Source organism: Diceros bicornis, chromosome 14 (assembly GCF_020826845.1).
Source record: "Diceros bicornis minor isolate mBicDic1 chromosome 14, mDicBic1.mat.cur, whole genome shotgun sequence".
NCBI classification, from domain to species: Eukaryota; Metazoa; Chordata; class Mammalia; order Perissodactyla; family Rhinocerotidae; genus Diceros; species Diceros bicornis.
In genome coordinates, this window is record NC_080753.1 from 15,930,699 (window position 1) to 15,954,694 (window position 23,996).

Consider the following 23,996-nt stretch of genomic DNA (forward strand, 5'->3'; position numbering starts at 1 on the left):
CCATTGTTACTAGTGCAATGATATTTGTAACAGAATTGTCATGAATTATTTAAATATATTACAAATTTGCATTAAATAGCCCTCTCTTTTAAATCTCTAAAATAATCCCTAAGATAATGACTTTAATATGTTGATTTGAGAATGATGCTAGAATGGAGCTATTAGTAGAGAAACTCCATTTTAAAGAAATACACGAGAAAATGATTATAAAATAATAAAAAACAAAATGACTGAAAACCCAAGGCAAGCTTGGAAATCTAGGAATATCATGAAGAAACCACTGTTATGTTAGTGACAGGAGTAGTTTTTGAAAAACATATGTTCATTTGCTAATTTCATTCCTTATCATAAGGTACTTTGCTGTTCATTGATTGGGTCTTTATAAAGGTTAAATGATCTCTGCACAAGAGCCAGCAGGGTCTTCATGCACTACTCTTTCTTTGGGATTCCTGTCAAAACAGCAACAATGGCCAGGCTGTATTCAAATCTTCCCCAGAAAGGGGCAGAGACAAGTACTATAAAGTCATAGGAGTTTGACATTCATGAGATTTATTCCTAAGTCTGTTCTATGAGAAATAAAGCCAATCAGATATTATTTATCTTGTGCTCAAAATGGGGAGGGAAATGTGATTGAATCCCAGAAATGTACTGGGCCATCAGAATGTTTGAGAAACAACTAGTCAGGTCATGGCTTATAGAAATGTCTATAGCCTATAGAAACTTATAGACTACTCTATAAGTTTCAATCAACGGTTTTAAGTGACATTTCACAGAAACTAAATTATTAGGTATTGGTGATTAAAATGCACATATGGGTTACTGTAGAAAATGCAGGAGATAAAGGGGAGATATCAATTTAAAAAGAGTGGAAAAAAATAGTGTTCTTTCCCACAAGACCATAGATTTGTAAGAAAGCTGATGGACCATTTTTGACAACTAGGAATCTAGTTTTAGAATTTCTGAAAAAAATTAATCTAAAATGTTGCTGGCTTTTACAAAAACATTTGATTGAGGGGGAAGCACCACCCAAAGACCTGGTCAATTCAAGGTCTTATCAACAACTGGTAAATAGGTGAAGTTTTAATTTACCACCTAAAACTGTACGAGCAAAACGAACTTGAAAGAACTGAAATCAGACTCATGTTAGCTCAAAAAGGATGAAGGTCCCAAAAGTGTTGAAGAGAAGCACCAACTATTTCAACTTCCCAGGAGGTTGATAAATGAGAGTTGGCTCACCATTATTCTGTATACATCCAGCATCAGCTACAGGATTCCAAGGACTGTGAACCTAATGCAGAAAATGGCATCATGCTGACTAGAAAGGAGTCATCAGCTATCACCACCAACCCAACTGAAATGTGGGAATAGAAATATATAGGAGAGTCCTCAACCATGGAAATTGCTCTTTTTGTCAGCCCAGGGATAGAATGAAGCCTATTTTAATTTACATGGAATGTCCTTGATCTTCAAATATTAGGTTCTCCTCATGTCCTGAGACAACTTGTAGATTTTTAAAACTGGTGGTCATGACTCACGACTCAACAGTGAATCTTGAAATAAATTTAGTGGGTTTGCAAGCAGCACTTAAAAAGAACACAAAAATATGGAACAGAATAAAAATATCAGAGAACATAGCACATAGTAATGAAATTTAAAACTTGTATGTATGTGTATGGGTCCTAATGTAATATATGGAGAGTTAAGGGATGCAAAAGGTCCCTCTTATTTGAAACAATAGCATTCTGGGTTATAGAAGAACTCTCCTTTGACATTCAAAAGCTCCCCCACAAAGTTAAAAATAAGTCTCCAATAATACTTCTTTTTAGAAGATTGAATGAGAATACGTAAAGTTTAGTCCTTACAGAAGAAACAAAAGGGAAAAGGTAAATTGGAAAGAAATAACTTCCGAGAATATATTTCCACCTCTGTCTCTACCCCACTAGTTAACCCTAACCTTTCTGTGACTCAGCTCATCCACCCATGAAGCCGTGGAACTTCACTGTACCTTAAGAGAGGTGCCTTAAGAGATGTCGACTAGGATTAATACCATATGCTCTCAGGCTTGGTATCACGCCTAGACTCCTCTGAACTCTTTATAAAGGATTATTATTTATCCTGTAGATCATGCTGCACTGAATTACAGTGAGTTAAGTCAGATTTATGTGAACTCTAAAATAAACAATAATAAAAGTGACAATAGCACAGCCAGTTTTATGTTGCTGTTATTTAGGGAATACTTGTCAAGGTAACTAAACCTTCCATTGTTATCTTCTCTATTATTGCCAATATTAGTAAACTAAATGATATTTTATTAATTATCTAAGCCTTATATTAAGTCTAGCTTAATCATCATTGTCATGATTATTTGGAAAATTCACCTGTAACTGTTAACTGTTTTTCTTAATAGTACAGACAAAAATTAAACAGCATAATCTAACAAATCTGAGTGTCAAAGAATTGCTAACCTTCCATCACTACTTCACAGAGCTGAAAAGTCATACCTTCAACTAAGGAAGTGAGGAGGGTGACATTGGCTGCTTTCCGTCTTCCTGCTGGCAAATTCAGGCCGAGCCTATCCAGTTTCTCTCTCAGGCAGCGGCCCCCATTCTTGGATTTTGCTCTGTCCAAAAACAAATAAAAACTAGGTTTTGAAAGTTCACATTCTGAGGAAAATGATGAGAAGTCTTGACCACACAGGGAAATCGACATGGGACAGATGATGTTAAAGGCTCAGGTTGAGGAGTGTGGTATCAGTATAGTTAGAAGCCCACAGTGCCAGAAAACAACTTTGTCTTACCTTCTCAAAATGCCTCCCAAGAGTGAAGCATTGAGGCATTCAGGTGGTGAGAGGCGCCTCTTCACTTCAGCAATGGTCACCTTGTATTTGGAAGTAGAACTGAGAAGGGACAATCGACCAGGGACAGAGCAAAACAAGTCTGTGGGGTTGACCACACAAGTGCCACCTTTAGAGGAAGAGGTATATCATATATCAGTGACAGTGAGAGCAGATAACTGCATGCAGGACACTTAATATCAAGGCACTACTCAGGGCTTGAGAATACCTGGCACCACCGCCCTTACACACATCACCTGGATCAGCTTGGAAAGCTGCTCTGAAGATGTTCTTTCAAATAATATTCACGGTTTTGTCTTTCACATATCATACAGAAAACGTGTGTGAGGGTATGGCTTTAATTTTAATGAAAATTAGCATCCTATGGGGTATTGGCTGGCCTACCACTGTTAATTTTGACATCATCCATACCAAGAAGCACTTCAATTAATTAAAAACCCCAAACTCCACCAGTTAACCCTGCAAAGAGTAGGTATTATTTATCCACGGCTGTATGTGTATATATGTGTGTGTGCACACATATACACAATGGATGGATATTTTTTTATCCATGACTTACTATAGACAACAGTTTTAAAAGTTCTTTTCCAAAATGTTTGAGAACTGCCATCTCCTTTCCCTCATCCACCTACCAACTGTAGGCACCAAAGTCACTCAGTCCCCTGGTACCACTAAAAACCATTTTCACATCACCAGAAACTTCCAACTCATGTGGATGAATGATAGGTCAAATCCTTCTACCATATGTCAGCCCTCAGGATCAGCACACAGAGTCAAACACAGCACAGGACTTAGAACATAATAACAGTAACACATTAAATGTTAGTGGCCAATAATATTGATGTGATTGTTATCGTTATTACTATTAGGGAACAAAGCAAAGATAACTGCTGGTAGCAAAACAACCAAAGCAATTTTGCCATGCTGGGGCTCATGGAGCAGAAGCCTTCTGTCTCCAAGGTCCAGAAAGCTCCTTGAGCTTTGCTCTCCTCTTGGAACAGCAGAGTACACTCCCTAACCTCACGCAGCTGAAGTAGACTTGAAGCCCCAAGGTGATCATTGTTGGGGAGAGTTTCCTGCCACCCAGTCCTCCCTTACTACGAAAATCCTGAGCCAACGTCCACATTGCTAACACGGTGGCTACACAGCCCCAGGATCCAAGGCTGCCTTCCCATGCATTGACCAATCTGAGGGCAGAGCTTTTGAGGTTCAGCAGCAAGTTCAAATTCAAAGTTTGCTTTCCTGAGCATACATTTGATTTCTTCAGCAATGGGCGATCTTAAGAGCCATCTCCAGAAAAGGATCAAGTTCTATGAGGGAAAAGAAAAAACAAGTAGGCGGAGGAAGAAAAATGGACAGGAGAGTGTTGTCCAAAGTCATTTTACTCAAACGGTGGTCCTCAACTGGAAGCATTGTCGTCTCCTAGGAACTGTTAGAAATGCAGAATCTCAGGCCCAACCCAGACCTTCTGAGTCAGAATCTGCATTTTAACAAGACTCTCTGGTGGTTCATGTGTGCATTAAAGTTTGAGAAGCCCTGGTCTAGGGCTCCCCCCTGGCCTCCCATGCAGCTCCTCCCCTCTTTTACTAAGCAGCTCAAATGGAATATTATGTCGGTGGAGTCTCTGGCATCCAGATTTGGGTGTGTTCTCTGGGCACTGTGGCTAAGGAGCCTGAGAGGATGTTTAAAAAGGCAAAGGGGTCCTGGACCTGGGTGGAGAGAACAGGCTAACTGTGCCCCACTCTTACAGTGATTCTACCCCTGTACTTTCTGGAATTCCTCCTGGCTGTCTCACAGTCATCAAAGTTTCCTCTGCAAGTTCTGGGACCAAGGTCTTTCTCCCTAAGCATTCTGAGGCTGTGATCACCCCGAATGCCCCACCCAAAACAGAAGAGAGGATATTGAGAACATCAGAGTAGCCAGCCCTCTCCAGGCTGAAAGACGGGTCCTGTACACTCGGCCAAACGCCCAGTGCTAGTGCCTGGAAACCTGCCTTCAGTTTGAAATCTGAGAGGTCGGAATCTCAATTGTCAACGTGAAACCTTTTTCTTGGCATTAAACTTGTGGCCAACATAATGGAAACCATGCAAATGCTGCCTCAGAAGCTGGAAACACAAATTCACCTGCGCTTCCCCACTTTCATTCCCAGAAAGAATTTTAAAACTAATAATAATGATAATAATAATATTAGTTTTTCCAGATTTCTGGGCTCGAAACTACCATTATACTTTTGTTGATGCTCTCATTTTGTACCTATAGATGCAAAATGCTTTTTAAAAATAAACTCTTAAGTGACTTCTCAAAAGTTGAGATGAATGGGAAAGTAAGCTAGATATCAACGAATCTGGGTTTTAGTGTCATATTGTGAGAATCATGACCCTGAGAACGTTACGATTTAGGTCATTGTGAGGTCATCTGAGCAAAAATATTAAGAAAAGAAATCATAATGTCTATATTCAGAATTCACACAGCTGTCTCCTGAAAATGGGCCTCCATCTAGGGTCACTATGAATCATAAGCAAATTTATATTCTCACATAAACCCCCTTCTCTTGCACACTAGCTAGTACACAACTGAGGATGCAAGGAATCTCACCCAATGCATCTTAAGTTTATTATGAGTGAGAGGAGTGTTTGTGTATGTGTTGTTCTCCTGGCTGCTAAAGAAAGTGGGGACACAATTTTAGACCTCTCTTATCTTTGCTAATCTACAATGGGTAGAAACCTAATTTAGGGAGATGCAGAAGATTATAATTTTTATAGAAGGAGTTAAATCAGGCTTTCTCCAACTGGAAAACTGCCCCCATTTGGCAAAGTGAACCCTATGTGCTGAAAAGCAGCTGCTCCCGGGAAGTTACTGGGTCTGCTGCCTAGCCAAGTGCTAACTCCCTGGGCCCTGGGACTTTCTCTCCTGCATCCAGGTTGGGCTTCTGGCTTATGCTTAAATAAGCATTTATTAGGTAAGTTACACAGGCTGCATATTAGGAGTATGCTTTATGAACACACAAATTGCCTGGAGGATTTATTTTGTATTCAGGATTAGCCATCAACTCTAGACTCTTTTATTTTTTATGTCACAGCATCTTTAAAGGGAATTTCTGTTGCTTTGATACTTGGTATTGCTGCAGCCTTGGGGAACTCTCTCGTCCTGGCTAAAGATTTGGCAACTTGTAGAGTTTACAGAAGCATGGGGAAGCTGATACCTTTCTTCCCAGTGATTTATTTTTTAGGGAGGAAGAAAAGAGTAATAGGTCAACATAACCAGAGTTTTGTATCTGGAATGAAGATTCCAAGGAGGTGGGACTTCTTTACCGGGTTCGAGACTACAGATGGCAATGATGAGATTTCAAAGAAGGAAGGTCATGTGTCAACCAGTATTCATCCCCAGTGTTACTAGTTGAAGTTCCTCATGGTGCCTGTGTTGCATGTCAGCTCTTATTGAAATTATGTAATATTCATTCTAGATCCAGCGCTCCGGTTAGGGGTGTCTTTGGTGCCACAGCCAGGGTACTCATGCAAAACTTCTCTAGAGTACATCCCTTTTCCATTCATAGTGCACAGAAGCAATACTTCCATGGAGGTCATTATTTTTAAAATTGAAATTTGGAGATAGGGCTTTGTATTTCCAATGATGCTGCAAACTCAGATGGGTAGCTATAGTAACAGCATAAGAAATCTGGGACTAATCTACTCAAGGTCACTTGTCTAGGACATGGCTATCATAAAAGGGATAACTTTGCCATAGCAACAGGAAAAAGTCAGCCAAAGACTTAGTATGTGTGGGACAAAACCAGGCACAGAATACCTAGATGCAGATCCTCCTGCTGCCAGACCTTGTTAGGTCGCATGCAGCCAGAAGCAGCACAGATTGGTGCCACGCCTTTCTAGGTGTGGCTGTCTGCAGACACAGTACGGGGGAGGGGAAAGATTATTAGGCTACAAGTAAGAGGTTGGCCAACTAGCGGCCCACGCAACCTTAGGCGGTTGAGTAACTCTGGGCATCGGTCTGTCCATCTGAAAAATGGGGATGCTCTTAACTGCTCTACTTATTTTTCCAGCTTGTGAGGAGGCGCAATTGGAAATGAATGCACGCATGCTCAGCAACCTCAGTAAAGGCCGCAAACCCCACCATTGTGTTGAGCGACTAGCACGTCGCGTGGTGCGAGCTGTGGAGCGCGACAAGACCCCCACCCAACTTTTGCGCGCTATTGGATGAGAAAGCCAGGCGCCGACGCCTGGCCGCACTTTTCCTCTTCTCAATCCAGGCAGTTAGGGCAGAGGAAACAGCCACGGCTGTCTCCAAGGAACCGAGGTTCCCCTGGCGCCCCTAAAGTCCGCTCTAAGCCAAGCGCCCGGTTTGGGTGCCCCCCCTCTAAGAACAGAGCGAGTGATGGCTAGAGGCCCTGCGCGCTCTCCAGGTGCGATCAATACTTCCTGGCGCGTTTCTGGGCGCAGGGCCCGTGCGCGCAGCCTCTCCAAAGCCTCAGTGCCGCCCCGCTCGCCGCCGCTTCAGTGTTTACATAATTAGACCAAATCTTGAGAGCAAAATAAATGTTCTGTTCGCCTTACAGCCACACAGATGTTTACAATTCAAATGAAAGAAATACAAACGGCAAGGATTTTTTTTCTCCCCTTCTTCATCTCCAGTGATCGCTCGTGTTTTCTGACACATTAAAAATGTGTAAGCGATTACAGGAGTTTCCTGTCTCTGTTTTTCTGCGGGTGCATTTCTGCGAGGTGCGCGTGTAAACTGGGTGGGGCAGGATCGTTCTTGGCTGCTTCCTCTCTAGCCTCTCAATCCTAATACCCCCTCCCTATGTAATCCCCTCCCCCAAGGTAGCAGATAGTAATTGTAATCAAACAGCAAAGGGATAGGGGCTTACTTGCAATCAAATAGTCCTCAGATGATGTATCAGCAGCGAATGGCACTGTTTGGGGGGAGGCTATACCATTACAGGTATAACTGGATTACGAGTTCTGAATGCGCTCCTCCGGGTGCAGATTCCAAGCAGAACAAAAGAACGGGAGGTCTGCAGGGGGAGACGTACTGGTTTAATGTGGCGGTGGGTGTGTAATGGTGTGTGTGTGTATGGATTAATCCCCATTTCTCAATGCAGAGAGTGTTTTGGCTTTTGGTGATTTTCAAAGCAATAAAGAAATTAGAAGGCAAGGAGCTGAAAAAGCAGCTCCCCCTCCTCCGCAAAAAAGATTTCCAACAAATCGTGCTTCTAGATTCTTTGGTATATGAATTTTAGATTCAGATAAAGGAGACTGAATTCCGAATGTGCAGCATCTGTATTTGGGGACTAAAGAGGCAGGCGAGGCTCCGGGTGTACTTCTGGCTCAGTTTTCACAATGCCATAGAGATGAGTTTTGGCGATTGGAGTAAGGAGATGATTCCCGGGGCTCTGACAAAAGAAGAGGAACAAGGCTTCCCACCTCCCTCCCATCTTACTCCTTCCAGGAGCTGCAGAGAGAACCAAGGGCTCTTTCTAAGTCGAGTTCCAAGCTCTGGAACCCCAAGCAGCAGAGAAGAGCTCATCCTCCTGCCCAAGCCGACCGTGGGCAGCCGTGAGGGCTGCAGAAGAGAAGAGCGATCAGGTCCATCCAGCCTGTGATTGGCAGACTGGACGATTGACGCTAAAGCCCCGTTTGACGGAAGTATATATATATATATATTTTGAAATTAAATCGGATCTGACAATGTTTGTACCACAGTGTAAATGCCTCTGCCTTGGCGTGCCAGTCACCACTAAGCGATCTAACAAACCACAGCTCTCTCAAAACGTGCAGAGTTCAGATCATATTAATTCTCCAAAAATGTTTTGATTCAAAGTAGTTTGTATTTTGTGTAGCCACGGGCAATCCGGAAAGCGCTCCTGCCTGCCTGTGGCCGGGTCCGCTCCCTCTCCGCGTGGCCCAGAGGCTATGGCGGTATTTAAGCTTCTGAAATTAGCCTGGGGCTGCAAGGCAGAGTGATCACAAAGCGAAACAAGGGCGCTTCCCCTCTTCACTTTTTTCTTTCTTCCTTTTTTTTTTTTTTTTTGAGTTTGCCATCCCGATTTTACAAAAAAGACCAGGGCCAAAATGTCACTTTCCACCCAAATACGGAAAAGCTGGGTCTTCTCATCTCACCTCCATCTTCTTCTGAAGGCCACAGCCCCCTACCAATTCAGCCCCTACCCCTGCGATTCCAGTCTGGAGCCACTCATTATTAGCTTCATCATCATCGTCGTCATCGTCATCAACATTGTTCTCCCACTGTTAAATTCTCAGAGCGAGAAATGAAAGGGACCAGCGCCTGACAAAGGGGAGGGGGCCATGAGGGAGCCTCAGAAGATTCATAGGGAAAAGAAGAGTGGGTTTTCCTTTCTTGTTTTAATGATTAAAAACACAGACGACTCCTGTAAATAGAAGCCTCATTTCTTCAAGAGATGCCTTTTGAAACCCAGTATCTGAATATTCAACGAAGGCAAAGCCCCACTCTGTACGTACAACATTAATATGATCTCTGCAGAATTTGCTACTCGGAAATATTAACATATCAAAGCCGACGCCGGAGGCGAGAGAAGCTATCGATACGCGAGCACGGGGTAAAGTAAAGATTATTGGTTCTGATGGTTGGAGTGGCGGAGCTGCGGGCAAAATCGCGCACACCATTAACCGCGAGTGAGCGCGCAGGGAGCTACACCTCGGAGGCGGTGGCAAATATTTTATCTAGGTGGTAATTACCTCGGCGCTGCCCTCTTCCGCGCTGTCTTTCGCTACCGGGCCTTCATTATAGGCAAAAACAACATAACTGCCTCTTACCAAAGTGAGGCAGGGAAATGGTATTTTGTTCTTTGCAAGCAGAAGTGGCCAAATTTAAATTCCCCTCCCTCCACACACCACTGCAAAGCCAGAGCGCCTGTCCCGGGTGAACTCGTGTAGAGTACTTAGGGACCCATCTTCTAGAAGAGCATTCAGGGGTTTTTGGAAGTGAAATCTATTTTTTTCCTCCCAAGGTAAATTCTGGAAATCATTAGAAATGTAAGAACTTAGCACGAGGGGGAAAATGGCGAAAAGTTGTGCTTTTCAGGAAAACATGTTTCATGTGGAGAGTCATCCGTGAACCACGGATTAGAAGAGAAACAGATATTCCCATCTAATATGGCGACATGGCAGAGCGCTTGAGTTGTCCTCTCGATTTTTGATGAACAAAGGTGACGTGAGCTACTGATATTAGGAATCCTGTGCACTACCGTAGTGACAATAGAGAGAAGGGGTTTCCTTAGCGTTTCTTCAGAAACGGGGAGTCCTCAGATGAGGGGCTGGGCGGGCTCCGGCAGGATATACACCACCTTTTAATGCAAGACTTCCTTGCTATCCATTTGTAAATTGTCATAAACGTTCATCGTTTCAGAGTAAACAGACACACATAGACACATACCCTGGTCTCCGGACTCAACCAAGTTAATTGGCCTTTCTCTAAGACACGTGGCAATAGAATAAACTCAGCAGCTAAATTCTAAATTCCTTCGCGGAGTTGGGGGGCCGGGGGGGGGATTAGAGTTTAGTGAAATAATACAGACATAAACCTCAAGTTGCCTCTCCTTTCTCTTTGGAGCCACGCTGTTCTCCTAAAAGATCAATATTTGGTTTAAAATAGCAGATTCGGCACTTTTAGGTGAAACGAAGTGGCACCGAATTCTCCAAGAACAATAAAACAGCGCCTAATGAAAACCATTTCTGTGGCTCTGATAGGATAGGACTGCAGTTCTCATCCTGTAGTTACCCTAGAGCGTTGGCCTTTCTTGGGAGGATGGTGAGGGAGTGTCCCCTAAACCTCTCTCCGAAAATTCAACTCATTACACAGCCGCCTCCTTTCAGCTCCCGCCCTCAACCTCGAATAATTCCCACCCTCTGTCAGCTATTGTAAGATCTAATGCAATTTCCAAGCACTTGAGAATGCGATCTTGGAGCAAGTGCGGAATTGAACGCAAAGACCGCAGTAGCGCTAGCCGGCTCTGGGAGGAGCTGGTTCCGGGCGCTAATTAGTGGCGCTGTCCTTCAGCACCACCGGCGTCTCCGTGCGCCCTGAGTGCTCGGCCCCGCCTGCAGTGTGACCGCCCCAACAGATCCAGACCAGCACATCTCACCCGGCCCTTCTTTCACTGTGTATTAAACTCCTCCCCACAACAGTATGTATATTTTATTTCAATTTTCACTACTCTTGAAATTTCATGCCATTTCAATAAGGCTGAGTATTGGCCTGAAAAGCTAAATATTGCTCATTAAAAAAAATCTTTGTGGAGCAATACTAGTAGTTTTTTAAAAAAATAGTTTTCAAATCTCCACGGGTGAAACAATAGAATTGACTAGTTATTTTACACTTAATGGAAGTTCCACTATGACAATAGACGAGTTCCAAAAACACTCTTTGTTTTCTTTCCCTCTCAGTTTAAATGGAATTTCACACTGGACATTGGGTTGTAAAACCTGTAGCTTAAACGTGAAAGAATACACTGCTTTCTATCAATGCATTTCATTTTGAGGAAAAGCATTGGAATCTTTCAACAAGCTTTGAAAGGGATGGAGAGGGACTGAAGGACATTTATTTGGTGCCATCAGAAGTGACTCAGTCTTTAGTGGTTCAGTTACTAAAGACAACTCCGGCCCTGGAGCTGGAATTAGTCCTGGAGAATAGGCCACATCTTATTAATTCGTATGAAGTTGGAATAACAGCTGGTCCCTCTTGCCTTGTGTGTTCCTCGGGTTACTCAGCTTGCTAGGAAAATAAGCTTCAGAGGCTCTGGGTACAGTTAAGTGGGGAAGCCAGAAAAATCTGCACTGCCTCGAGGCCCTTAAAATGTCATAGTTCAAAACCTTTTGTCAGAATGGAACATCTGAGATGCAGCCCCCTTCAGTGTCTGAGCTGAAATCAACAGCTCTCAACTCTTGCCTTCCCCCCACCTTCCAATTCCATGGGTAACTCTGGATTCAGATGTTTTCCTCAACAGATGGGAACAAGAAAGCTTTATCTGGTACAGTTAACACCACCTCCTCCTCCCACTCTCCCTTAAAGAAAGAAATGTTCTGGACACTTAAAAAAATAAGGGCAGCTACAATATTGGTGTTTCATTAGCCTTCCCTGAAGCCTCAGTGAATCTAGCCTTTCACAGAATCCTTCAAAGCCTCAAGCTAACACCATCACCTCAAACACCCAGGCTGTGGCTGGCACATTTAGGGCTAAAAAAGACCAGAAATTCTGCTCGAGGATGTGGTGATGGGGGAAGGGGATGTGAGAAGGATTTTTTTTCTTTCTTTTCTTTTTTTTTTTTTTTTTTGCCTCTAACTTTGATTCTGTCACTGTTCCATGAGGAACAGCAAATGTCTTCAATCACAGGTCTTTTGGGCACAGGCTGGGTTCAAGCCTCAGTGGAGAAAGGGAGGCTTTTTAATGTGGGTATGTCTGTGGGGGACAAGAGTAATTGACTAAGAGTAACTGTTTTCTTAGTCATCAGACCATGGATCTCATGTTTAAAAGCACCACCAGATCTTCAAAACAAAGTAATAGATGAGAGAAAAATATTTAGTTTTAACACGTTACTTACCTCTTCTTATCACTCCACCTTGGCCATTGAGCACAAGCCCACATTGAGCTTCCACAGAGCCCTTAATAAAAAAAAAAATCACTTAAATAGATACTAATAGGTATGACTACATGAGTTAAGTCTTTCAATCTGCCCCATCTCTGAGTAGATATCCCCATAATCCCATAGTAGACATTTAAAAGCAACATTGAACTGGAGCAAATTTGGCACCACACATGATTTTAAGGAAGAAAATTTCCAGAAAAACCACAATCTAAAAGTTGTATAAATCTTAAGGTATGCATTTTACAACACCATACAATATTGCACTTCAAAGTGCCTGAGTACCTTTCATCTTGGCAGAAGAGAATGAGAAGCCCTTTGAGTCCCCATCAAGGCACCGAGCATATATACAGACAGTTTCCACGGTGCTTTCTGCATGGAGCAAATTACACCAAAAGTGTCAGGTCTGGCACTGTGGGTTTCTTGGGAGCTCAGAGGAACCATTTCAAGTGCAGGATTCAAGATATCTTATGAGGGTTCTGCTTTACCTCAGATGTAGGAGCATCCTATAATGCTACCCAAAATGTGTCTTATAGAGGAAACACCTTCAGGTTCACTCACGGTAGATCTTCAGGCTCCTAATGGATTGAGGGACCATTTGAGCTGGGAAGAAGGAAAGGGTTTGCTGATTTTTGATTAAGAAAAATAAAAATTTCTCTCTGTCTTTTTTTTTTCCTGAGTCAAAATGTGTTAAAGGCTCATTTTCCTTTACAAACAAACGAGGTATTGGACATGAAAGAGGCCTTGAAGGGTGTTAACCTACCCAACAGCCCGTGAAGAGTTAAGTAAATGCGGAGAGAGTCGGTGCATAATAAAAACCCACTTTACAAAACAACCTTTACAGCCCTGGCTCCCTTTTGCTTCCCCATTTTCACCATATTGAGGCAGGCCTGTAAGACCCCCCTTTTCAACCTACTCACGAGTTCTTTCTTATTTTAAATGTTCTGCCTTAAAGTGATTATCAAATCAATATGAAAAAAAAAACTTGGAGACTGAGCATAAATTAAAGCTGTGATGGGAAAAGGTGTGACAGTTTCCTTTGTTGGCCATAGCAAATCTTTTTAGGGGACTCAAAGATGGAACTGAAGCCACAAGACTGTTTGCATCTGTTAGGCAGACTTAGACCGCCCTCCAAACCATTGGACTTTCACTTAAAATTCTGTGCAGGGAAAAGTATATTTACATTTGTTGCATTTGAAATGAGGCATATGCTGATGAATGTTTTAAAAAGGAAGAAATAAAAGGAGAGAGACGGGTTTCTCCCACACATCCCCTCCCCATTTCTCTTTTTAAAAGTAGCTATGACTTGTTTTCTCTTTCTTTTTCATTCTGCCAACTAAGTCCAGGAGGAGCGGAAGAAAATAACTTGCCAGATTTACAACTTGCTTCATACATACATATATATATCATATATAATGATATATACATACATAGATATGTCTGGATCCATAAATATATCATACACCATACTCCTCTATTTCTTCTAGTGTCTTGCAGTGTTTCTCTCAATATGAATACTCCCTTAGTATGAGTAATAAACGGGAAAAGGGAGATTAAGAATATAAAAAGGACCTAGGCTGAAAAAAAGGTTTCAAAATATCTGAAATGCACAAGGTAAAGAGCCTCAAATCTCTCCAAGGAAGTGAACCTTTTTCCCTCTCATTCTTTGGCGCACCAGTAAGATGTTTATTTTCTTAGAAGAAACAAATCTTGGTCTTTTCACTTAACAAACTTTTTCCCCTCATAAGTAAAACATGTTGTCTGGTCGGATGACATTGCATAAATGACCAGTTGAATGGCACTAAGTCGAAAATTGGATAAACTACGGTGTTCTTTTGCACGGGATTCGCTCTTTGTCTGGTGCTTGCAAATGTTCTAATCCCCTCTTTTGAAAAATGCCCCGCTTTGTGCCTAGCACAGAAAAAAAATTTGTACAGATACAAAAAAATCAGCAGCAGACGTGACTATTAAAAGGAGTAAATAGGTTTTAGTTGAGCTAAGCATTGAATGGCAGATTTTTTTCCTTTTGAGACATAAGGGGATCCTTGTGAAAAATGTAAAAATGCCCTGAGCGTATAAAATTATTTCGTGAATATAAATGTAGAAAGTCAAGGTTTATGGAGCCAAATCTTTTTTCTTGTGTGCCGATCTTGCAGCTATGGCTCTTTGTTGGGGCTGTAAGGGCTTTCACTATAATTTAAAAATAATCCCTTGCTCGGAGGTAAATGAGGGGAAAAGATTTTCTGTGCGCAACAAGGGATCTCTTACGTCTCCGACTTGTGCTCCTTGGATAGCTCCCCTTTCGTTGTGGACACTGGAGAGAGTGGCCAGCTTTGTGCGGACTGAAAAAGTAGGGACTCGCAGGTAGAGCTGCACTTTCAGCCAAAAGAAGCTACAAATTCATATCTTCTGGGTTCCTTTTTGGACATTTGTGGGCTTATTTGTTTGAAATGTGGCTGTGACGACATGTTTGCGTAATTATAAATTCTATTGTTGCAAAGAATGTGCAAAGTGCATTCAGAAAGAAAGAAAGGAGAGAGAGGTATTCTTTCTTTCCTTCCTTCCTTCCTTCCTTCCTTCCTTCCTTCCTTCCTTCCTTCCTTCCTTCCTTCCCTCTTTCATTTTCCTCTCTCCCTTCTTTTCCTCCTTTCTCTCTCCCTTCCTATTTCTTTTCTTTCCCTCTCTCTCTTCCTCTATTTCTTCATTTCCTTCTTTTTAAGGAGTTGCATCTTATGTAAAAGTTAATGACCTGGAGACGAAAAATAAAGTTGTGAATCGTCCAACTGGGCAGCAGGATTGGGCGGTCCTCAGGTGGAGAGAATTGCGCTCAACCCCACACCACGGCAAAGTGCATTGTGCATATCCTTTCACTGGGGTAAATTTTTGAGGCTTTCATTTGCGATTCTTTCCACAGCAATCTAGTTATATTTGGTGAAACTTTTGCTAGAGCTCAGGGTCCCAACAATGTCCAGAGAAAAAACCAGCCCCCCAATTTATAGTAGCTCCCCACAAGCTCAGTCTGGGACAAATGCCTGGGACGTGCGGGTAGACCCAGAAAAGCACCCAGACTGAGGGTGCGATTGGTCATCAGCTTATCGGGTCTTACTCTGAGTCCAGTCGGCTCAACCTCAGCCTCCTTGATCTTCCCCACCCCATCCCCTCAGGGACAGAAGTGTGGATTCACAAAAGACGTCTGTGCAGACCGACCGAAAGTGGGGGCCCGAAGCTAGCCGGACTCCCGAGCGTCCAGGTCCAGGTGAAATGCCTTTATCCAATGAGAGGGACAGAATGGCACACGCCTCTTCTAATTGTTTTGATAACTTTCCATAAGTGGTGTGTGTGTGTGTGTCTGTGTGTGTGTGTGAAAGAGAGAGAGAGAGAGAGAAAGAGAGAGGGAGAGAGAGGAGACGGCTTACAGTCAGAGCACTAACGGAGCGGGAGGGGGAGGGCGAAGAGGGGAGGGCGCAGACAAATTCGCTGCATGCTTATTTACCTGCAAGTCGTCTGCTCCCGCGGCGGCCAGCCCCAGGCTGGGCCCTGGCAGGAGTCTTTGATCTGGGTGCATTCCATACTGAGAGCCATGGCTCATGAGGGACAGGTCGTGGCGGCGGTAGGCATCGAGGCAGCCCAGCTCCCGCCTCTGCTCGTCCAGGCAGGACGACTTGAGCGCCCGCGCATTGTGCAGGTTAATAAAGTCGGTGGGCTCCCCGTGGTGGATCTGCTGGTAGTACTGTTGCGAGTGGTGGAGCGAGTTCAGAGAGTAGGCGTCGGGGGTGACGGCCGGGTGGCTGTGCTGAAACTCGTAATGGAAGGACTGGTGGTGGAGCGGGGTGTACTGGTGGTTAGTGGAGAAGTAGGGGGACGCAAACTCGGTGCCGGTGGTGGAGTAAGTTAAAGGAGAGGAGGAGGAATAGGCGACAGTGGAATTGGCTACGGACTCCAGACAGCCAAGCTGCATCAAACGGTAGCTGTTTGATCCGTCGTGACGTATCTGGAAGGAAGAGGGGGAAAAGGGAGAGCAGAAAAACTTGAGGTTTGTCATTTTGCAACCAAGGCGCCGCTCTCCCGGAGCCGGGCGCTTTCTCGGGCTCTCCAAGGAGAGCGAGAGCGCAGGGCTCGGGCCGAGCGGCAGCCGGGGCTCAGCGCCTTTGCCAGGGAGCCTTTGTGAGCAGGCGAACTGGGGGTGGGCGGCCTCGTCCTCACAGTCGAGAGAGCGGAAAAAAAATCCTCCACCCTATATAGGTGCGGGTGACACCACACACACACACACACACACACACACACACACACACAGCCCCTGCCCAACTTGCGCAAGGAGCTGGGCGTTGGAAGCCAGGTTTGCGACTGACTCCGAGGCCGCGGGGAGCAGAAGGAGCGAGAAGGAGCGCACAGAGCGCGGGCCCGCGCCTGGCCGCTGCCACCAGATCCCAGCAGCGAGATGCCGCGGCTGTCCACGCTGAGATGTTCCTCCAGAGCTGCTCAAAATCATGGTCCATATATTTTAAAAATCCAATCTGTAAATCGTTCAACTTGCTCATTTCCTTAACTATTTGGGGCAAGGACCCACCCCCCCACTTTCTGCTTCACTTTTCTAGAATAAGCCCATTCCAAAAGGGGTGCGTTGTTTCCCACCCCCCTTGTCCATCTACCGCCCCCCCATCAATCTCTTTACTTTTCCTTTCTGAGTATCTTTTTCCATTTCTATCTCTTTCTCCTCACCCCTCCTCCCTTTCTTTATTATTAGGATTATGTTTCCCCCTCATTATGGCAAATGTTTCTTAACGTGGCAGAGAGTTGCCCTTCCTGGCGACAGATGTCATAACGAACTTTCTCCCCTTTCCTTCCTTAACTTCCCCGGAAAGCCAGATTATAATTAAACGTAACGGTCCAATATAGATTAGAGACAGGGGAAGCTGCCACCGCCGCCACCGCCGCCGCCGCCACACACACGCGCGCTCAAAAAAAAAAAAAAAAAAAAAAGTAATAATACCTCGGCATCGTGGACTAGTCCCGGAAAGGTAGTTGACATGTTGGGTTTCTCCGAAAGCTTACGATGCAATTTCCCCCTCCAAAAAAAGAATCGGGAAAAAAAAATCCAAAATTCTTGTATTTTCCAATTTTTTTAAGGAAAAAAAAATGTTCTATAGATAGAGATCTAAATTGTAATGGCTTTGCCCGGATCAGATAGCTTCTTGCCTCGTACCCACTTAAAAACCTGTAGGAACAAAATTTTCCCTCTGCACAAAAGCAGCTCCCTGGAACAGATTTTGTACTTGCTGAGTATTTCTTTGGCTGATGTCGTAGGTCCCTTGGTAATATAGAAGTTTTGAAAATTAAGCATCAGCACTGAGAACTGGGAGGACAATAGGCAGAAGAGATTTATCCCAGGAGACAAGGAATAAATATTGTATCTTCGCCTAATAAGGAACTGGAGGTTCTTTCAACATTTTTATCCATTTTTTCCAACCTTTATCATGCTTTTCTATACTGACTGAGGTGGGGACTCTTCTCTGCAGAGAGCATTTGCACACGTTTTATTGTGAAGATACAGATCTAGCCCTGATATGTGTATATTAGAGATAGAAATATATATTAATTAAAGCTTCCTTTTACATGAGTAAGTGTTCATTCCTATTGGTTCCACTCCCTGGAAGCTGAAAGCTGTTTTTTCCAACAAGCACCCAAATCAATTTCACCCAGATTGGGGTGTCTGCTTTTGCCCAAGTGGAAACAATACTGCTCTTTCCATATTTACATCTAATTTGGGTTCTTTTCCTCTTTTTAAAAGGCAACACCCAGCAGTACCTTACACTTTCAGCGCCTTTTAAAATAAATAACTATGATGGACAGTCCCAAGTTTCCATCATAAAGAAACGATGTAATTGGTAATATATTTACGAAAAATACCAAAGAATAAAGATGTGTGACAAGATTCTACATTTAGGTGAAACGTTGTCCTCCACTCCCCAACCCAACTCATTTTCCCCCTCTTTTGTGTTTTCCTTCTTCCCTTTCGGAAACAGTGCTGGAGTGGGGTCTGTGTGGGGGGTATAGACCACTTAGCAGTGACACCAGGTATTTGAACACCATTACCCCAAAATAACCCTTAAATGTTTGAACGTTATATTTTACAAAGAGAGGGCAGGAAGGAGGCAGCACACACCTATCTCTATCTCATCGGTGGATTTGTCGACTTTCAAACAGTATTTGAGCTTTACTTCGTTCAAAATTCGGCTTCCCGCACCAAGTGGTCTGGCGCCTGAAGAGGGGAGCGGTAGCCACATGCCCGAAATACTGAGGTTCTGCAAGGTCTGCTCTCCAACCCTGTCCATCTCATAAGAACTGGCTAGCCCCACAGACTCATCTCAGAGATAGAAGGAGTAATTTAGTCTTAATTGCCATTTCATTTGGTTAGCTTTTAAGTATTTAAGCTGAGAAGTTGTCTCAATAATAAGCCGCAGGCAAACAGGCATGTGGCTTTTTTTTTTAGGTCGGGGTTTGGGAGGGTTTATTAGGATCTGCTCATGCAGGCTAACTGGGGCTGCCACTCAGCGCTCCTTGCTTTATATAAATGGACAAAGGAACACGACAAGAATTGAAATGCACTGTCTGAAATGGAGCTCCGTGATGCTTCAGCCCTGCGTGAGGGTCAGGAGCCAACATTTGCTCCCTTTTTCAAGGTGCGTGTCCCCCTACCCCAAGTTCTTTAAATTCCATCCTTTGGTCTAATGAAGTCAGGAGACTGAGAGCCCAAAGAAGATGAAAAGGAAGAATGCCCAACTTGGTCTTTAAGTAGGAGGGGTAAGATGAGTGCCATTGGCACCGAGGGGCTGAATCCCCAAATGCTTGCGGCGGCATCTTTTGTTTGCCAGGACTGAGTGAGGCCTCTGTATTCCTCCCACAGACGAAATAAATAACCGTCCATGGGAGCTGGGGCTTGCCCCACGACTTTACCCCAGGAACCCCCGCCCCAGCGGAGGTACAAACCTCCCCCCCGCCCCCGCAAGAACGTGTGGGCCTGCGGGTTATCTTGGGAACGGCTAGGTGCGCTTTTCCTGGCGGGTGATGTTCGTTTCCCACTAAGTCCGAGCTCAGACGGAAAAGGTTGGCCCCTTCTCGGACAAGCCCGCAAACCCCTCCCCCAACTCCTCTACTGTCAGATACATCTTCATTGAAGGCGAAGGGACCTTCTTCGCTAGCTTAGGTCCAGGCAGCCGACCTAAGCAAAACCCTCTCCCCCGGGAACAACCAGGAGGCTCAGGATGTCGCGGCCGCCTGCTCTGCCTGCTGTCCCAACGCGTTTGGCTCCAGTGTTTGTCCCCGTCCGGGAGAAGATCCACACGCAGCCTCCGCACTTCTGACACTCTCGATAACGAGCTCTGGCCTGGAGCGGAGTACATCCGCAGAATGACCTCTAGTTGTCTCGTTCGTCTGAATACTTCAGGACATCACCCGAGAACTGGCAATGGTACCTCTCCATTCCACTCCCTATCCCAACCCCGTTTTCCCCAGTGGCTTCTAAATACCAAGACAAAAGGCGTCCAAGGCTTCCTTTACTGTGCTTCTTGAACCCCTCGTGGAATTAGAGGAAAGTAAAGATCACGCAGAATGAGAAAAAAACTTGTATTTGTCTTTAAAGGAGATGAAGCGAGGAGGGTAACGGGCATTTCTTTCAGCTTAAGGGTCTACTTTGCCAGGGCCCAAGCCTCCTCTGGGAAGCTCTCCTCCCACCCCAGTGTCCCAGCTTCCCACACCAGTGTCTGAACTGTAGGGAAACTCCATTTGGCCAACTGCTCCGTCTTGCCTCATCCCAACCCAGAAAGAAAGAAAGAAAAAAAAAAAAGCTGTTTGTCCTTGAAAGAAAAGTTGGGGAAATCATCGGTGCCATATGCACACACTGGTCAGCGCTCCCTTCCATCTGCTCTGGGGTTGTTCGGCGCGCCCCTTTTCTAAAGAAACTCATCGAGGCAGGTGTGTGGTGTGCTTGGTGTCTGTGTGTGTGTGTGTGTGTGTGTGTGTGTGTGTGTGTGTGATGTGCGCGCGCACGCGCGGGATTCCTTCTGTCAGACAGTCCCCCCCACCGTCTCCGCTTCCCACCCAGTTAATAGTCTTGAGCAATTAGTAAGTGCCATCCTGCTTGACCCAAAGGCTGGGTTTTTCAGCAAAGCTAATTCCTCTTTCTCTGCTTTGCCCCTTTCGGGGAGAGAGATTGGCCACACATTCTCCAGTGGGCGGCGTAATTGAATTAACTGGCCACGGCGAGTTGGAGACACAGTGACAATCGCCTGCGGCTCCCTCCCTCGGGAAACCGGTAGTGAGCATCCCAGCCTGAGCTCGTGGCCCGGCCGGCTCCCGCCCACTCGAGATAGCTCATAGAAGCACGGGAGAAACCCCGCCAGCCCGGCGCCCTAGAAGCTGGAGAGGGTCTCCCTTAGCACCCAGAGCTTCTGTTCTGCTTTCTGATTCCATGCTTCACACCCCAGGAGGGATTGTTCTCCCGCAGTCACTTTAGGAATCCGCAGAGAAATCTCTATATCTATCAATGTTTTGGTTAGTATCCAGAGCTAGGGAAGAGAGTTTCTGAACTATTTCCTACAGTTGAGACGCTGGTCTGGGAAGCTCAGTCTCTCCCTGAGCTTCTAGGCTGGTTACCATACAAGTCACCCCAGTTTTCATCTAATCCCAAACATGTTCACTGAAAGACTCTGCCACCCACAGCGTGTTTCAAGTTAGTAGACAATTACCAGAAAACAAGTGTCTACCCTAGCTTTATTAAACGTGTATCTCCTTCTCCTCCTCCTTATTCCTCTGTAGGATTTCCTTTGCTCCTCCAAATGGATTTTATTTGTTTTCCTGTTGCTTGAATAGACTTTTCCCACAAAAGTGCCTGCATAATGCTAAGTGAAGTGGAGTAGTTAAGGATTGCAATTCTTGGTGCAGTTTCAACTGAAAATATTCCCTTGGATATATTCACACACATGAATCAACCAGAGTATCTTTCTTCCTCCCTCTCTTTTTCCTTCCTCCCTCCCTCCCTCCCTCCCTCCCTGCCTCCTTTCCTTCCTTCCATCTTTAGAGGAAGAGCGGAGATTGAATTCATTAAACTTATGCCTTAAGAGAGCATATATGTACATTGTCTAAGAATGACATTTAGTGTGCTCTGCTCCAGCCAGGCATGCAGTTCTCTAACCCAGACGTGAGTTTGAACAACAGGAGACAATGTTTATGATCACAAAGACCCTGGCTTTTGAAGAGTACTTGCACAGGAGAATAGTGGAGCGCTGAAGATCCAATATAGTAGGCAGATATTCTTTCCACAAAGCAAAACAAGAGGACATTAGTAGACGTGGATCAGTACCTCTCCTAACCTAAGCCCCTTTCCTCCCACTCCTTATCTAGAATGCACATAAAGAGCAGGGGTGCCTTTACAGAATCCAAGGGAAACCAATGACTGCTGTGCTATATCTTAGGAGTGTCCGATTCTATCCTCTCTCAGGCACCCTTCCACCTTTTTGTGAATCCCTTGCCCTCTGAGTGCCTCTACCATGGATAAGCTTCTGAGACAGCTTGGCCTGGGGTCTCCAAGAGCCAACCACAGAGGGAACTCTCAGGGCCCTCTCCCAGGGGCGTCTAAGCTTCACAGTGACTCTGGATTTTAATGACGTGGAAAGATCTTCTTATCCAAGGATCTCCCTAGGTGTGATTCTCCTAATCCCTCCCACTTACTGTTGCCCTGAGTGGAGGCAATCCTTCAGGTGGTGGAAAGGCAAACATGTTGGGTCCGCCACACAGTATCCCAATCCCTGGTTCATTCATTTTTCCTCGTCAGGCAAGGTGGAGAGAGAAGAGTGCTCCAAATACCAGGAAAATTCTGGGCAAGAGCCAAGAATCTAAAATTTGACCCAGTTACAAGGACCAGAATATTTGAAGAGAAAAGGCTTGGTAGTGTGGGTATGTGTAGGTGCCTGAGGTCAGCCCCCCACTACCCCCCACGCCCCAGTCAAGAATGAATTGCTTGCCTTTCTTACTTCTATCAGCTTGAGCTGATGCTCACTCTGGGTGTCTTTCCAAGGGTCTCTCCCCTCCTCTTTCCAGTTAGAATTTGATAACTCTTGTACCTCCTCCTTGTATTCCATCCTCCACCCCATTCCACTTTCACCAACAAGAGGGCCACTTGGTGTAAAACGTTACCTAATTGCAAACGAGAAAAGGCAGACCATTTTTTAAAAGAGTTTTGGGATATTTAGCGGAAATTAACATTTCTGCCAGATTCTCCAGTCATTTCAGTTTAAGTGTCGTCATTGATTTTTTAAAGTCCTTTTTCTTACTTTTCTTTTTTTTTAAACTTCCTCCTGCGCGACCCTACCCCGCCCTCTGGGCTGTTTGTCAAAAGCCTAACAAGGATCTGTATTCCGTCCTTAGCCTTGCAGCCGACAGGCAACACGGATTCCATAATCGCACAGAGGAGATGCGTTTGCAAGCAATTAAAAAGCCTTGCGAACATATTAGTGGAAAATTAAATAGAAGAACTCTCTCGTCTGAAGTCTTCTCTTTAATAACAGTAAAACTTAGAGCTGAGACTCTCATCAGAGAGGGCAGACTCCTGGCCCTTCTGCAACAGCTGCCGACTTGGACGCAGGCTGGGCGCGGACTCGTCCACCCTCTGCCCTCAGCCGGGGCGCTGCGGACCCTGCCTCGCCAGCTCGACGGCGTCGGAGGGCGCTGGGCCCCAGGCCGTAGGGCGAGCCCGGGAGGGCGCAGCGCCCTGGAGGCCTCCTGGCTGGCTGCGCTGTGTGAGGCAGGAAGCCGGTTCTTCGGCTAAGGCCTTGCTCTCCCCTGGGAAACCCGCCCCTTTCAGCCAAGAACCGGGTGAGTTCGGAAAGGGCCGCGCTCCTTCTCTCTCCGTTCGGCTGTTTAACCTTGTAGCGCACTGGGGGTTTTTGAGAGTGATCTGTGGGCCATCTGGTGGTCTATGGAGCCTGGGTTTACTGAGCACTTTTACAAGTAGGGACTCACCTTTAATCCTGAGAACACTCCCCCTCCCCACAAGTAGGGGGGACTTGCATAATTATTACTCTCTTTTTATAGAGCAAAGAATCACAACAAAATAACAGCAGCAGCTAACATTTATTCAGCACTTACACACGTCAGGCCCGGATCCGAGCTCTTTACCAGCATTCTGTCATTTTATCCTCACGACGACCCTGCGAGGTAAGGATTACGAGGTCGGTGTAGTAGGTAGTAGTGTTAGTATGAGGTCGGTAGGAGCGCAATCGAGGAGACTGAAGCCCTGGGCAGTTGCTCAAGACTTTCCCTCCCCCCAGCAGGTAGGCAAGCCCGGAAAGTGAGGCGCAAAGACGGATGAGTCATTGCCAAGGTCACACTGGGCTTTGAACTCAGTGATTTCGGCTTCAGATCCAGAATTTTTCTTTTTCCTACTCATCTTCTGGGCTCTGCTGCTGCATCTAAACTTTTCCAAATTTTTTATTTCCTCCTTTTATCCCACGT

The 23,996-nt window shown here is 45.0% G+C and overlaps 1 protein-coding gene across 1 annotated transcript in view; it reads right to left on the reverse strand.

Moving 5' to 3' along the window:
- The window catches only part of TFAP2D (transcription factor AP-2 delta), a 51,601-nt gene extending 34,084 nt beyond the window's left edge, over nucleotides 1–17,517 (reverse strand). The window contains exons 1-5 of the mRNA XM_058553932.1: nucleotides 17,479–17,517; nucleotides 15,982–16,479; nucleotides 12,447–12,507; nucleotides 2,798–2,963; nucleotides 2,502–2,620 (exon numbers count right to left, since the gene is read on the reverse strand). Coding sequence (XP_058409915.1) covers nucleotides 2,502–2,620; nucleotides 2,798–2,963; nucleotides 12,447–12,507; nucleotides 15,982–16,479; nucleotides 17,479–17,517 — 883 coding nt within the window. The remainder of the gene's footprint in view (nucleotides 1–2,501; nucleotides 2,621–2,797; nucleotides 2,964–12,446; nucleotides 12,508–15,981; nucleotides 16,480–17,478) is intronic.
- Nucleotides 17,518–23,996: the final 6,479 nt, after the last annotated feature.